Here is a 15,119-nt window from a genome sequence, read left to right on the forward strand (position 1 = left end):
AGACCGTTGAGTTTGAGGTTAGTCTGGGCTACCTAGTGAGAGTCTAGCTTGAAAGAAAAATAAGTCTGGGTTATGGGGGTAGACAGCCCTGGAGACTTTGGTGAAGATTGATTGGTATTGCTGAGCCTCCGTTTCCTCATTGGTAAACTAGATCTGGAAATTCCATTGTTGCTTAAGTGCAGAGGAGGGGGGAGTTTGAGCAGGGGGAATCGAGAGTACACAGAGACCTGAAGGAAGGAAGGGTCTGGGGATGGGAGTAAAGAGCAAAGGTCCGACCTGGGGAAAAGCGAAGGAGCAAGTGAGCTCTTGGAATGGAGGACGAAAGCAGAGCTTAATTTAAGTTTGGGTGTTATTTTCTGCTCCAGGCAAATGGCCCCTGACTCTCCCTGGGTGTATATGTTCATGGGGATGGGAGTCGCACCCCTTCAATCTAAGTCTTTCCCAGCCACAAATATCCCCAAGTTCTGGTCCCAAGGCACAGCCTGTAGCCTCCCTTTCCTGCCCTCCCTGCCCCCTATCCGTGAGAGCATATTGATTACACTGAACATTATCAGGCAGGTCAGCAATTTATTTTGAACCAGGGGAATAAAGACAAGTTGGGGCTGATGGAAGAGAGACGTACAGAAGTCCTCCCAAAAGGTTCTGAATCCATGACTGGATGCATCGGAGGACTTCACCGGGTTGTGGTGTCTCTAGAGGAGGCAGAGGCTCAGCGTGGGAGATCACCTCTCGGGTCACAACATTTTCCCAGCAGACATTGGCTTCCTCCATCAGTCTATGCACCGGTGTGAGACTAGGAACTGTGTCTTATCCCTCTTACCTAGTGCCTGTTCAAGTCTTAAAGACCCCCCTTTCTTCACTGCTGGTAACTCCATGCCCCACATTCAATTTCCAGCTCCACCTTGACAAGTTACTTAACCTCATAAAAAGTGCCTTTTTTTGTTTTTTTGTTTTTTTGTGTTTTTTTGTTTTGTTTTTTTAAGAAAATCTCTGATGGAAACCGTAAAAGTAGACGCCTGAAGGTTGTTCAAAAGACTAAATGAATATTCAAACTATTTGGAGCCCAGTGAGTAAGGACTGTGAAGGACCCTTACCATCACCTCTTCGCACTCTGTGCTTACCTGCCTATGAGGGCCTCTGGAGCTGAGGGCCGCTGGGCGAAGCTCTAAGAGGCTGGCCGGGGGCTGGAGGTGCTGAAATAAGAAGCGGACTACAATACGGGTTGCCTGTGCGCTGTGCCAGTGTGAGCGCGCCCCCTAGTGGGAGCTGCCGCAGGTGTACTAGCCCTGAGGGCCAGATCTGAGAGAGAAGTTCGGCGTTGTAGGGCGCGCAGGATGTATAGGGGGGCGGGGGGAAAGAGGGGGTGTATGGAGGAGTAGGCTGTCTGGACGTGTGGAAATAGGTGTGGGGTTCTGGCGGGACAGAAGTCGGTACCTGAGTGCGCGCAGACGAGACCGAGCCCTGCAGCTAGCGCAGCACCCAGCACGAATGCCGCTAACACCAACGCCACCACTGGTGCCGGCTCCAAGGCTGCAGCGGCTGGAGCGGACGGCTCGGGGCGCACGGCCCTGCCTGGGATACTCTTGGACGGCCCTATGGGGATGTGCACAAGGCTGAGACCAGGCCCTGGACCTAGTTGTGTTTACCACCCGAGTTCCAGGGCCGCTTGCGAGCTTACTAGGGGGCGGACGAGGTACTGTGACCACGATGGGCTGCGTCAGAGTGTGCAGGAGCGGGCTGTCGGTACCAAGGCTCTCACCGCTGCCTGCGCATGCCTCATCCTGAGGCAGACACTGGGTTGGGAGGGAAAAAACCAGACGTCAGGGCCTTGGTGATTCTGGGTCTGGTCCTCCAGAGCTCCTAAGATGGACTTAAACTTCCAGCTTTCTACTAGAGCTAGGAGGTCACCACAGGACTCCTGGGCCCAAGCTCTAAACAGAGAAGTGGTTTTAGCCCTAGAACACCCCATATGCCAGTCGCTAGGTCCCAAGTGAGGCACGCAAATCAGGGCTTTGGACGTGTCAGTTTTCTGCATCCAGTCTTCCAGTCCTAAAAGAACTCCAGATTCCCACCCAAGGATCCCAGAGCCTGAGGCTGTGTTATTTTCTGTCTCCTGGGGAGTCCCCATGCAGGTAGATCCATGAGGGGTAGCTCTGTACCCAGTACCCATCCTAAGAGGAACACAGACCATAAAGCACTCTGCCTCCCAGGTCCCTAAACCTGGTAGAGTTCTTCCCTCAGCTGCCAGAACCGCTTGTGACTAACTACAGAGTCCTCCTCCGGTGCTGATTACTGCCTCTGCAAGCGCACCTGCGGAGGCGCCGGCGAGGTCAGAGGCGTTGGTGTCTGGCGGACAGCCCGGTGGCGCTGGCTGCGACGGCAACGGCTTATCTGGCAGTGCAAGAACTGCACTGAGGCGTTGAATACCGGGCGCAGGCGGAAGCTGAAGCGTGCGGGGCGAGCAGCATCCGGGTGTGGAGGTGGTGAGAAGCTGACAGAGGCGTCGGCGGGGCAGCCCCCACGTAGAAGCACCAGAGCAGGCCCCAGGGCCGGGCGTGAGGAAGGCGTTAGGGAGCAGCGGTGCAGGGCCAGGCCCCATCTCGGTGAAGGACGGGCCAGAGCCGCCTAAGGGACCAACGCGCCATCAAGGTTGGCCGGTCCCCATTTATCCCCACCCACCCTCGGTGTTTCAGGCGCCCGCACCTGCACAAACACATGGCTGTCGGCTGGAACCTCCAGTGGTCCAGTGCGGCGAGGGAATGAATCCTCTGTGTCTGATAAATCCAGACTGAAAAGGGGTCTGCGCAGCCAGGGGCCAGGTGCCCCAGGGAACGGGAGTGCTGAAACGGAGCATAGAGCGAGGATGCATTCCTTCTAGGGTAGGGCTTCCACCTCCAGCCCTTGCTTCTCTTGGAATAGTAACGCATTACAGGTGGTCTTTTTATCCCTGCTCAGCTGTGTGCCAAATTCTCTCCAAGTTACTACTATGTACTCCCTAGTGATATCACTGTCTAGGAGTCGAAACCCCACACAGAGCTGTGCTCCTTCCTTTTCTGACCTCTTTTGCCACACGCAGACTAGGGATGGGGATTTGGTGACCCATGGGGTTGACCAGCATTTGCACTGGATGGAGTTCAGATGGATAAGAGCAAGTCAGGGTTCTCTGCGCAGTTCAGGTTGCTCTAAGTCTTGTATTTGTGTCTAAGAGATCCATCATGACCTACTGACCACTGAGGAGAGGTAGGTGCTGGCATCTGCTGTGTGAGGGCACCCTCCCTAGAAGGCCGAGCCTCAGTCCAGACAGGCAACTGGAATGAGCATTTCTGTTCAGTAGAGAACTAAGACCCCAGACAAATGGAGGACAGCACCAACAGGTGATGGTGGATGGTCTCTTGTGCTCACCCAGGCTTGCACTTACGTGCACACTCTAACATGGTCTACACAGGCAAATGACTGCCGTCAAGTGGCAGTGAGCTGGGGGGTGTCTCAAGAATGATTTGCACACCTGGCCCCATTCCCACAGCCCTTGCCATCACTTGGTTGTTGAGAACTTTGAGGAAAGGGAATGACACCACCCCCAACACACCCAGATGCAAGTTGAGAAGGAGCAATAGGGAAGTGGGACATGATGCCCCCGCCCCGTGCCAGCCTCTACATACCAAGTGGTTCATTGAGCACAGTGGCGGTCCCAGGGAGCAGGGCCAGGAGCAGGAGTGTGGTGCCCACCATGGTGGTCTATCCAGGCTGGAATGCTCCAGGCCAGTAGCAGGCACCTGGTTGGGCTGTACTCAGCCCTGGCCTTGGTGAGTCTGCCACCCTGGGAAGCAGGGGGCGGGGGCGGAGGATGCAGGAGCTGACATCCGAGCCCATGCTCAAGGCCTGCATGGATAAGGACTTCTTGGTGTGCTGAAGTTTCTAGGAAAAGGGGGCCCCTCACAAAGCAGCTTGATACTCCTAGTCACTCCAATCACCTCCCACCCAGCTCCAGCCCTGTTTCTCACGAAACAGGCAGTTTAGTCACACAATAAAAGCCCAACTCCCAGCCCCTTCCCACATCTCTGTAAATTCTACCATTCTTAGGACACCACACTCAGAAGAAAAGGGAAGGGTTTTATTCTCAAGCGCTAAGGATTTACAAACGAGGGTATTTTGTTTTAAAAAGGGAGAGGGCAACACTGGTGGCCTGAGGAGGAGTCCATAGGCCAGAGGGTAGGACCAGGCCACTCCAGGTCCCTACCTGCCCGACACCCACTCTGCCTGGGCCAGAGGGATGGCTGGTGACAGAGGGGAGGATTTGGGAGAGGTGGGGAAGTGGGAGACTCCCCCAGGCTCCCACTTAACACTGGAGGGGGATGGACACAGACAACAGAGACACACACAGAAAATAAAGTTAAATAAAAATAAAACCATGTGGCCCAGTCTTGGGCCTGTGCTGGCCCAAGGACCAGCCAAGTGACCTAACTACCCATGAAGGCTGCCCATGCTGGTGGCTAGCCTCAGAATGGTAAGGGTGGGGACCAGGCTTGTTACCCTACCCCTACTTCACTCCACCTCCCCACATAAGGGATAAGGAGAGAGGGTGCCCTGCCCAGGCAGAGCAGATGACTTCTATTGCAATTTAACCATGCGGCATTGTGTGAACAGGATGAAGATGAGTCAACAGGATAGTTAAGAGCCACAGTGTCACCTAAGCCTACAGTTGCATCATCAGCTACATCCAGCAAGGTTTCTCAGTTTTGGTGCTGGGTTTTGTTTGTGGTTTTAAAGTATTTTTTGTTTTGTTCTGTTATATTGTTCTCTTGTCCACTTGATTTGCATGCATCACCAACAAAAAGGAAACATACCCCACCCTGTCCTGGCCATTGCAGAACCATGGGACAGACATCTGGCCCACTCCAGGCCACACGCTGGGTTGGAGCTGGTCAGCTCTAGGTGAGCTGAGGGAGGATGCTCAGGGCATAATGGGAGTAGGTCACTTCACATGCCAATACCCTTGGCCTCACTTGTACTCAAGCCTGTCCATCTCGTCCCTGACACACATGCGCAGACCTCCACATCTACTTAACTCTCAATCCCTGACTTCTTTGGAACCCCTCCTCCTGCCCCTCGGCCTCACTCCTGTCACTGATTCCCTCCAGTTCACACCCTGCTTCCTGCTGTTCTCCACTGCACTCCTCCAACACCTTTCCTGAAGGCCATCTGTGTGGCTGAGGCCCCGTGGTCTCCCTCTGTACCACCTGAGCTCTTCTACTCAACCCCAAACTGTAACCAGTCCCCAGTCCCATGTGAGGGTCCCCCATGAAGCCTGGTCTCTCTTACGCCAGAACTGACAAAGAGCAGCCAGCAGTCCAACCCCCCAATGCCTGAGGGCAATGGAGAGGAGGGGGCCCACCACAAGCAGCTAAACATTACTTTGGTAAAAGTTTCTGAAGGTACCGACACACCCCATGAGGACAAGCCCCCCTCCCACACCCTACCAAGTACAATAAAATACAATAAACTCCAAAAAGGACCCCCTGAGATCAAAGAGAGAGAGACAGACAGACAGAGACAGCAACCCATCTGGCTGCAGTCACAATGCCCACAAAGCTATCCTAGGGCAAGGACTTGAGGAGGCCTGGGTGGACCTGGGGCTTCCACTGAGGGGCAGGAGCGGCTGGGCCCAGGCCTAGGCTAGGAGAGAGGCAGAGGCTGGGAGGGAGACAGGAAACCAGAAAGGGACAGAGCTAGAGAGGAAGGGGAGAGAGGGGAAAATGGAGAGCAAGCATGTGGGAGAGAAGGTGGAGGGACAGACACTAGGAGTGTAGGGGAAAGGGACAGGGGCTTTCTCTTTGCCCCAGGGGCCACCCCAGCCCATAGGTTATGATTGAATAAATACCGAGTCTGCTCATGGCCTGCTGTCTTCCGTTCACAGTGTCTGTCGGGGTGGGGTGGGGTTCGCATAGTTGGCTGACCCCAGAGTGGGAAGAATTAGGGATCAGCATGCCCGTCTGTCCACAGCTGGTGGGTAGGGAGTCAGAGGTGGATGGGTACCCCCTACTTTCTGTCCTCAGCCCTTGGCAGCCGTCCAGGTCCCAGGTCCCCTGATGGGCAGCTGAATTGGCCAGGTGGGAAGGGGGGCCTGTGGCCATGCCCCTGGGCCCCTATGGGGCTGGCCGCTGCCGTGAGGCTACCTGAAGAAGGGCAGGTGGTGTTGGCTCAGGACTCCACTAGTCCTTGGAGACTCGGTCTTTGCCATGATGTCCTTGAACCAGGACGCCACATCCACCTCGAGTGTCTCATAGTGCTTGATGAAGCTGTGTTCCTGTAGGCCCAGAAGTTAGCTTAGCATGAGGAGTCAGCCCTCCTGGTCCTGCAACTGAGGCCAGGAGGACTTCACGCGTGGCGGGAGTTAGGGGCTAGGTACTCACAAGTAGCTTATTATACTTTGGTCTCTTCCTGTGATCTTTAGTAAGGCTGGATGAAGAGCAGGGAGAGAAGAGAAAAGAAAGTCAGGGAGGTGGAGCCTGGCTGTGCCTGGATGCGCACCTGTGCTCAGGCCCTCCCCAGTGAAAAAGGGGTCTTCCAGATCAGCCAGAAGCAGCTGCTCACAGCCAGGTTCCACCAGGCTGGGGATCCACAAAGTCTCCTGGCCCAGGGTAGCATGGTGAAGACCCAGCTGGGAAGTTGGAACCAGAATGTGAGGTTCACACAAGAGAAAGTTAAGACTCAAGTGTGGTCTTCCTGCATAACCTCCATAACAAAGCCCTAGGTAACCACACCAGACACCCATAGGACCAGCTATCCCCTTAGTCCAGATCCAAAGCCAGAAAGTGATTCCAAAGGCTCCAGAATTAGTTCCTGTCTACAGCCTCTAGTCATGAACCTGCCTCTACCCATGCCCATCTCATCCCTTCCCCTTTCCCCAGCCCTCCCCAGCAGCACGAGGACATCTGACATTCCAGAACATCCCGAAGTAAAGAAGTAGGCAGAGTGGGCATGCTCACCAGTCTTTGACGAATGACTGGAAGTCCCCTGAGAAGCCCATGTGACCAGGCAGGAGTGGAGGCTCTTCCTGTAGGACTTTGGTAAGGACCTCAAAGTCTGTCTTGCAGTTCTTGTAGGGAAACTGTCCCGTTGCCAGCTCCACCTGGGAAGGTGACAGGCACTGCTGGAGCAGCAGGTAAGAGATCCCTGCCTTCCCACCAAGCCCCAGAACAGGAGCCCCAACACACCAATGATATGCCCAGGCTCCACACATCGGCTCGGATGTCATAGTCAGGCTTGGTGGGGTCTGGGGGGTCAATGCGCTCAGGCTGCAAGGAGGGAGAGAAAGAAGATATAGGCTGAGGGTAGGGCCAGCCCACCCAGTCCCCTTGTCAGACCCAGCAGGGCCCCACTCACAGCCATGTAGGCAGCACAGCCAGCACTCCGTGTTTTGGCCTTAGAGTCAACAAGGCGCCCGCTGATGCCAAAGTCACAGAGCTTGATCTGGCCCCGCTCGTCTAGCAGAATGTTGGAGGGTTTGACATCACGGTGGATGACACCATGCTTCTCCTTCAGATAGTACAGTGCCTTCACAATCTGCAGGACAGAGATTCAGAAACCTGTCAAGGGCGGGGGGGGGGGGCACAGATAACAGAACACAGGGACAACCACCTAGCCACACAAGCCCAGACTTAGCCACTCACCGCCACAGTCATCTTGCCCAAGATTCGCTCTGGAATGGGGCCCTGCATTCGTTTCTTCAGCTTCTCTGCACACGTACCCATGAGCTCCATGGCAATGAAGACGTCTGTCTGTAGAGGAAGGGTGGTACACGGGGTTTGGGGCAGCCATGCTTTCCTCCCCAACCTAACCACAATCTGGTACCTGGGGACATGTAGGACCTACGGGGCAGAAGGCTTGGCCCCTCAGGCAGGGTGCTCACGTTGGTGATGAAGGTGCCAAAGCACTGAACGATGTAGGGGCAGTCGTGGCTCTTGAGTACCACATCCAGGTCCATCAGGATACGCTTATTCTCTTCCTTGTTCCCCGAGCGCCGCATTTGCTGAAAGGAGGGACAGCCAGGAGGGGAGCTTCAAGTGCTGGGCAGGCTGCAAGGGTACAGGATACATCCTGGAACTGGGGTGTGGAAGGCTCACCTTGACAGCAATGATGTGGCCTGTCTTCCGGAAGCGCATCTTCCACACCTGACCACAGGTACCGCTGCCCATCTCGCCCAGGTTCTCCAAGTCATGGATTTCTGCCTGATAACGCTGGGTGAAGAGCAAGGCAGCTGGAGGGTCCCCAGAACCTCTGCTCCTGTCACCCACCACCTCTAGCCTGCCTGGGTCCTGTCACAGCCCTCAGGATGCCAATGGGGAGGTAGTACCTGGCCTCCAATGGTCAGGTACCCTGTCTGCTTCATGATCTCCTGCAGCTTCTGGTCAATCTCGATGCTGAAGAACAAAATAGGAGCTAGTCAGAAGGGTCCCACAGATGTCACCCACCTCCCATGGACCAGCACAAGAAGGGCCCTGTGCTGGCCCTGCTCTGCCAGCTTACCTCTCCATACTGCGGGGTGTGAACAAGGTTGATGGGAGCCCCAGCATGTGGCGGGGCCGGGAGGGCGGTGTAGGGTGCTGTGGGGAGCTCTCTGAGGATGGTGAGCGACTGCCCCCATCATTGGCCAGTGGGAGCTGTAGGGCTGGCGGGTTAAAAACCAGGGGCATGAAAGGAGTTAGAATCTAGCTGGTCTAGAAGGAGCTGGGGTTCTCGTCTTCTCTCTCATATCCCTTTGGCCAGGCTGACACAGCCCCCTGCTCTGCTGGCTGGGGCCTCCTTCCCCACCCTCTGGGGTATCTTCAAGGTACCATCTCTGTCCCTTTGATCTGAAAGGAGACTGCATGGGCTGGTGGGAGAAGAGTGATCCCAGAAGCTGAGGGTTTGTCCTCAAGTACATACTGTAGAGAAATGGGGGGACTCTCTGCCAGGAACTTCACCCAGCAGTGCCAGAAAGCAGGCCCGGGGCCACAGTGCTCACATGGGAACCACATGAGGACAGAATGCCCACCAGAACCGGCTTGGAACCTGGTCTGGCCACCAACACTGCACTGTGGACGAACAAAAGCCAATAGCTATGGAACTCTGGTTTCAGGCTGTCTTGCCCCAGATTCCATTCCTAGGTCAGGGAGGGCCACCTTCGGCCAGCTGGCTCATTTGTGCATGTCCCAACCAAGCCTGCAGAACTGGGATGGGGCAGGCAGGAACAGAAGCCCAGGCTAAGCCTGAGCTCTTGGGAGGAGGGACTGATGGGAATCTAAACAGCAGAGCTCTTCCGGGAACTAGCTGGGCTGGGCAGGTGGAAGATGCTGGGCCACGGAGGGGAGCTTAGTACTTCCCAATGGCCTGCATGCGGATGGCTCGGGCATGCTACAGGCAGGCGGCGGGCAGGCAGCAGGCACCCCAGGATGGGCAGGCGATGTTAGGATGTGGGGGGGACAGGAGAAAGAAAGAGAGAGAGCCAAGACTTGGGACCCAGCTGTCCAGAGGAGATGCTGCAGAGACAGCCAGAGAGAACATGAGACATTAAGAGAAGGTTCCTTAAAGAGCTGGGGGTTCTGGGTCTAGTGAAAGGGGCTATGAGCCCCCTGTGGTTTCTGGAAGTATCTGCCCTCCATGATCCTCTCATACTTCAGGGGTCCTAGTGCCCTAGAAGGATTACAGCTAGCTCAGCTCAGGGCATCAGCAGGGCATCCTTCAAACATCACTTCCCAGGTGGCCCGGAGTCTGGTTTTTTCAAGACAGGGTTTCTCTATGTAACAGTTCTGGCTATACTGAAACTCGCTCTGTAGACCAGGTTGGTCTCAAACTCACAGATCTGGCTGCCTCTGCTTCTCAAGTGTTGTATTAAAGGCCTGCTGCTTTCTAATATACTTCTCCATACCCTTAAATTTACTACCTCTTTTCCCACCATCAACCTAATGGCTTTTGGTGAGCTGGGCCCAGTAATTAATTAGCAGAGACCCTGGGCTGACATCCAGGTCCTTTTTAAGTCCTGGTGGTTGGGACCCCAGCTGTACCCAGATGCTCCTGGAACTGTCCACAGCCAACCTTCACGGAATCCTGTGATCCTTCTTTCTCTGGCACCTCAGCTCTCTGGGGTGAGGACCATACCTTTACCCTCTCCACACCCTACCAACACCCTTACCTACACAGACCGTCAAGCCCTCTTAGGCTGCCTCAGACCCATGAAGAGGCTGCTGGCCCCACTCTCTGAAGCATGGACTTGATGGGGCTAGAGTGGAAAAGAGGAGAGAAATATACACAGGCCCTGAGAACAGAGGTTAGAAGGGTTCGAGTCACATGGCAGCCCTGGCTAGTACAGTAAGTTTAATAGTGAAGGAAGAAGAAGTGAGGATGAATGGATGAGAGAAAGTAAGATGGATCACAGGGACACATGCTCACTTTTCAGGCTACCAGACCAACATGCATATACTCATGTGCAGGTACACACGTACACACATGTACACCAAAAGTATGGAACACACACACACACATCCATGTATACACACAAGCTAGGAACACATTACCACCAACAGTCATCTCTGCTAACACAAGTATTCTTTCTCTTACACACACAAGACAGTGTTTACCTTGGAATCAGCATAGTTGAACTGCCTAGCATGGAGTCCTTGTGTGTGTGTGTGTGTTGGGGGTGGGGGTCTTGCCTCCCCCAGCCTCCTGGGACACTTTTGTTCAAATCCTGTATCCTCCACCAGCTTTCCCTGAGAGACCCTATGCAGAGTCCCTCATCCTACTAGACTATTCTATAGGATCAGGAATGTGCTTAGTGTCCACTGATGAACCCCTTATCGCAGCCTCTGTTTTTCTTACTGCTGTGCTCCTGGGTCCTGAGAGCAGACACAGTCCATAAGTCATGACACTCATTCACTCCACAGTAGTGATAGACTGAATAGAAACAGTGCACCTGCCTCTACCCACCTTCTTATTCACACACACACACACACACACACACACCCTTGTGTGCCCACCTAGCAGACTCCCATTTATTAGGGGAGCCCATTTCATCCTCTGGGGGTTCCAAATTGAGTCAAAGAAGAAATGGGAAGGCTAGAGGACAAAGAGGAAGTGCGGTCAGGCTCACACTGCGGTAGTGAAGCGAGAGAAAGTGAGAATGAAGAGACAGAACACACAGAGCATGGGGCAGGGATGAATGGTATTCTGCGGCAGGGGCAGCAGTTAGGTCAATGTGCAGATATGCAAGCAGCAATGATAAAAAGGCTGGTACCTGCTCGCTGGGACGGGGCAGGAGCAGGGCTTAGAGTGATCACAATAACTGGATGGGGAAAGGAAGAAAAAAAAAACCACGATAAATCACAACAGAAATAACTGATTTTCCAACAGAAAAGAAATCAAATCATAATGAAGAGGAGGGGGAGGCGCAAGGTACCACACTGCAGAGATGGGTAGAAACCGACAGAGATGAGAGGGTGGGAAGAAGGCATGGAGCTGACAGACACAGACACCTGCAGGGGGCTCCTTGGGGCCTGCCAGCCACCAGCCTTACCAGGTCTCACTCTGTTCTAGGGACAGACACCTCTTAGGGTACCTAGAACCCCATACTCAACCCAGGTTCATCCACACTGGGGCTGGAAAAGATGGCTCTGCAGAGTCCGGCAGGGGCCCTCCAAGGCTTGGCCCAGCTTCTGGTCCCTGGCAGAATCCAGTGCAAAGCACCCACACTTCTGGGTATCTCCACACATTGGAAGAAACCCCCCCAGGAAGGAAAACTGGCAGGACTCAGGCCAGAAGCGGGAAGGATGGCGGGAACCCTGAAGAGGGATTCAGGGGTAAGATCAGGCTATGAAGGTTGGACCAGGTGACCAGGGAGTGGACAGAATTCTCAGCTATGGGAGGCTGCCTTTCCCCTCTTACCAAGGTGACCCACAGTACAATAATATACTCCAAACATTGTATCACAGAGTATAAAGAAGGCATTCTGCTCAATCAAGAGGGATACAGAAAGGGCTGGCAAGGCAGTGATCACAGGGTAGACGAGGAGGGAGGAAAAATCAAATTCCTTCCAGCAGAGAGACTTGGGGACAGGGTATCTGGGCTACAACAAGGACGCTAACTGTGGTCATGATGGTGACAAACTAGGTGTGTGTATAGAAAGAAGGGGAACAGCTGTTGGTACAGGACCATATGTCAGGGGGGCAGGCCCAGAGATGGGAGAGTAAGAAAGGAGGTGTGTGTCTGCTGGGTGAGACTAGATACATCCACACCGCCACAAGTGTCTGCAGGACTAGCAGTCACTTGAGGCCAGGAGACAAAATCTGCCAGGCTGAGAGCTGGCTATGTGTTTCCAGAGGGCCAGACACACTAAGACAGCGACACTGAAGTTAGCTGGCCACAGATGTATGAGGTGCCCCTGTGTGAAGGAGGCAGTCCCCGGAGCCCAATGACTTCCAGGTTTAGAGCAGCCATCAAATGGAAGACTCCTCTATTCAAACAAGGATTGGATGTAAATAAAGGCCAAGTGACCTAAGAGGGCAGATGGGTATACTTGTGTGTGGACTGTGTGCTGGGGGGGGGGGGGGACCTCTTGACAGTCCCAGAAACAGCAAGAGTGAAACCACTGGGTCAAAAGAGATATAACCGTTTGTAGGGTTCAAAGACTTGGCTGTGGTCTCGTGGCTTCGGGTCTGATAGCCTGCTAGGTGTAGGTGACAAGGCACTGGGAGCAGTCCACAGGGTGAGGGGACCCAGTCGCTAAGCTCCCATGATGTGAACCCTAGGATCGCGGTATGTGTGGGGAGGAAGTCGCCCTGGAGACTGCCCACCCGACTCCCAGGTCACCGTGACCCTCTCTCTGCAAGCTGACAGCGGTAGGGAATAGAGGGGAGGAGAGCTAGCGCCCCGGAAGCGGGGGCGGGATCTGCCTGGTGGGCGGGGCCTGACACAGCGCGCCCCGCCCCGCCCGCCCCCTCCCCCACGCCGCCGTGCTTACTGGGCCTGGGCCGCTGGGGGCTAATATCCAGGTTGAGGTCGATTCTCCTCCGGGCCTCGCGGTTCTCCTGTTTCAGCTTGGCTTCCAGGCGGGACAGCTTTTGCTCCAGGGAGGACGCCGCCATCTTCCCCGCCGCCACTCGCCGCCAGGCCGCCCGTCAGTCCGGGGTAGACAAACACCGCACTGCGCCTGCGCCTCAATGACCCCACCGAGCCGCCGTCCTGCCCTGCCCAGCCCAACCCAGCGTGTGCCCGCCCTGCCGCTAGTGGTTAGCGCCGCGCATGCGCACTGCATCCCAGTAGGGAGATGACGCCACCTAGAGCTCCAGGCTGGCAGTGTGCATTTGTCATCACCCAGTCACCTCCCGCAGTGCGCATGCGTGAAGTTCACCCCCCCCCCTTTTTGGAGAGAGGTGCATTTCGAGAACCACGAGTTTTTCTTTTTTCTTTTCCTTTTTTTTTTTTTAATAAAGCGGAAGGCGGGCAGGACGGCACGCATACTTGCACAAGGGGAGACCGGCCACGCTCGCGGCTTTTACTGCGCACGCTCACAGCTATTCCCGGATTCTTCACACCGTGCCTCCGTTAACTTCCTGTGAGCTCTTCCCAGCCCTGACCCTCCCTGGCATCTGCATCTTTACGGCCTTTCTCATCTCGATCAGTCCTTCATTAGGACCTGTTATGCTTAATTGCGGCTTGACCTCCCAGTGGCAGCGTGAAGTCGCCTCCTCACCATAATTAGGCACCTGTGGGGCTGGCTCCCTTTCCTTTTCAGCCAATATAGAGTCAGTGGAGGAGAGGGACTCCAGAGCCAGCGTATTCCTGAGCTCAGTGTCAGAATCAAGGCTAAGGCCAGACTTCCTGACCGTGCCTACCTGGGACCTTAAGACGCCCCATCCTCATCTCTTCGCCCTGAGAATCTGGGCTCAGCTCCTGAACCAATGTATCTGAAAACAGGCCCTGCTGAGGGGGCTCCTCGCCCAGCTTAGAATTAAATCATTTAAAGGGTGCTAGGATAACGTCCCTATCTGTCAATCTGGGTTACTAAGGAGCACTTTGCCTCTAGGCTTTTAGGGCCAGGAGGAGGCTTGCATTGTACAAGGACATCAGCAATTGACCAAACCCAGGAGGTCAGACTGTGTCACAACTCTGAAAGCAACAGTGAACACTTTGGGATGGACCTTAAAAGGCTTACCGGAACTCCTCTGGCAATGACCAGACACAAACTTGGAGTTTCAAGGATAAAGGCAGAGGAGACGATATGGGGTTCTTTGTTTTGGTTTGGCTGAGTTTTTCGAGGCAAGGTTTCTTTGTGTATCTCTGACTTTCCTGGAACTCGCTCTGTAGACCAGGCTGGCCTCAAACTCGGAGATTTGCCTGTCTCTGCCTCCCGAGTGCTGGAATTAAAGGCGTGCACCATCGTTGCCCGGCTTTTTTTTTTTTTTGGTGGGGTATGGGAGGGGGATTGGATTCTTTAGAAATCAAAAAAAGGTAAGCAGAAAACTCCACCTAATTTCTCTTGATTAGATGAGGTCTCTACTTCACCCCCTTTTTAAGTACCTTGGATGTCTTTCCTCCCAGGAGACCCTGATTTGATAGATAGGTATAGGTGTTATCAGTTGGTCACAGATATAGAAAGTTTAGAGATAACTGTACAAAGAGGTCAGAATTACAGTTCGCATTTATTAAGCACCCACTGGGATATACTCCACTGCACAGGAAGCATCCAAAAGAAAGTCCCTGCATGGACTAAGGGAAACTCCACCAGCAGTCACTCTTAACTTGGAGTCAGCCAGTCTTAAGAAACCCATGAACAGTACTTTCACTAGCTGGTTACATGTCAACTTGACACAAACTAGAGTCATCAAAGAGGAAGGAGCCTCAGTTGAGAAATTGCCTCTATAATATCCACATGTAAGGCATTTTCTTAATTAGTGATTGATGGGGGAGGGCCCAGTCCACTGTGGGTGATTCCCTCCCTTGACCGGTGGTCCTGGGTTCTATAAGAAAGCAGGCTGAACAAGTCATGAGGAGCAAGCCAGTTAGCAGCGCCCCTCCATGGCCCCTATATGAGCGCTTGTCTCCAGGATCCTGCCTTGCTTGAGTTCCTGTCCTGGCTTCCTTCA

The 15,119-nt window shown here is 54.2% G+C and overlaps 2 protein-coding genes across 3 annotated transcripts; both read right to left on the reverse strand.

The window, feature by feature from the left end:
- Positions 1-624: 624 nt before the first annotated feature.
- Tgfbr3l (transforming growth factor beta receptor 3 like) lies at positions 625-3,835 on the reverse strand. The gene is given in 7 exon segments (XM_057764536.1): positions 625-692; positions 1,122-1,193; positions 1,435-1,593; positions 1,679-1,827; positions 2,315-2,625; positions 2,704-2,840; positions 3,660-3,835. Coding segments are annotated over 6 exon segments (894 nt in total). The 5' UTR covers positions 3,730-3,835; the 3' UTR covers positions 625-692; positions 1,122-1,125.
- Positions 3,836-4,090: 255 nt separating this feature from the next.
- On the reverse strand, positions 4,091-13,203 carry Map2k7 (mitogen-activated protein kinase kinase 7). Of its 2 annotated transcripts, XM_057764534.1 has the most exons (12): positions 12,995-13,203; positions 11,273-11,320; positions 8,527-8,668; positions 8,354-8,420; positions 8,124-8,237; positions 7,910-8,029; positions 7,671-7,778; positions 7,384-7,563; positions 7,215-7,295; positions 6,987-7,129; positions 6,411-6,456; positions 4,091-6,304 (listed from the first exon to the last, which is right to left on the reverse strand). In XM_057764534.1, the coding sequence occupies exons 1-12, from the start codon at positions 13,116-13,118 to the stop codon at positions 6,170-6,172; spliced, it is 1,308 nt and encodes a 435-aa protein (XP_057620517.1). In that variant the 5' UTR covers positions 13,119-13,203; the 3' UTR covers positions 4,091-6,169. The 2 variants fall into 2 exon arrangements, with proteins under 2 accessions (XP_057620517.1, XP_057620518.1); XM_057764535.1 differs by lacking the exon at positions 11,273-11,320 and having other exon boundaries at positions 12,995-13,202.
- Between the last annotated feature and the right edge of the window lie 1,916 nt (positions 13,204-15,119).

Source organism: Chionomys nivalis, chromosome 3, assembly GCF_950005125.1.
Source record: "Chionomys nivalis chromosome 3, mChiNiv1.1, whole genome shotgun sequence".
Taxonomy (NCBI): domain Eukaryota; kingdom Metazoa; phylum Chordata; class Mammalia; order Rodentia; family Cricetidae; genus Chionomys; species Chionomys nivalis.

Bases quoted from the DNA above. Each gene is read 5' to 3' on its own strand.
- Map2k7 (XM_057764534.1), bottom strand. From the start codon at position 13,118: ATGGCGGCGTCCTCCCTGGAGCAAAAGCTGTCCCGCCTGGAAGCCAAG. The intron at 8,421-8,526 runs GTAAGCTGGCAG...TTTGTTCTTCAG, and splicing joins ACACCCCGCAGTATGGAGAG to CATCGAGATTGACCAGAAGC. The intron at 7,296-7,383 runs GTGAGTGGGGCC...CCCTCCTTGCAG, and splicing joins GCTGTGCTGCCTACATGGCT to CCTGAGCGCATTGACCCCCC.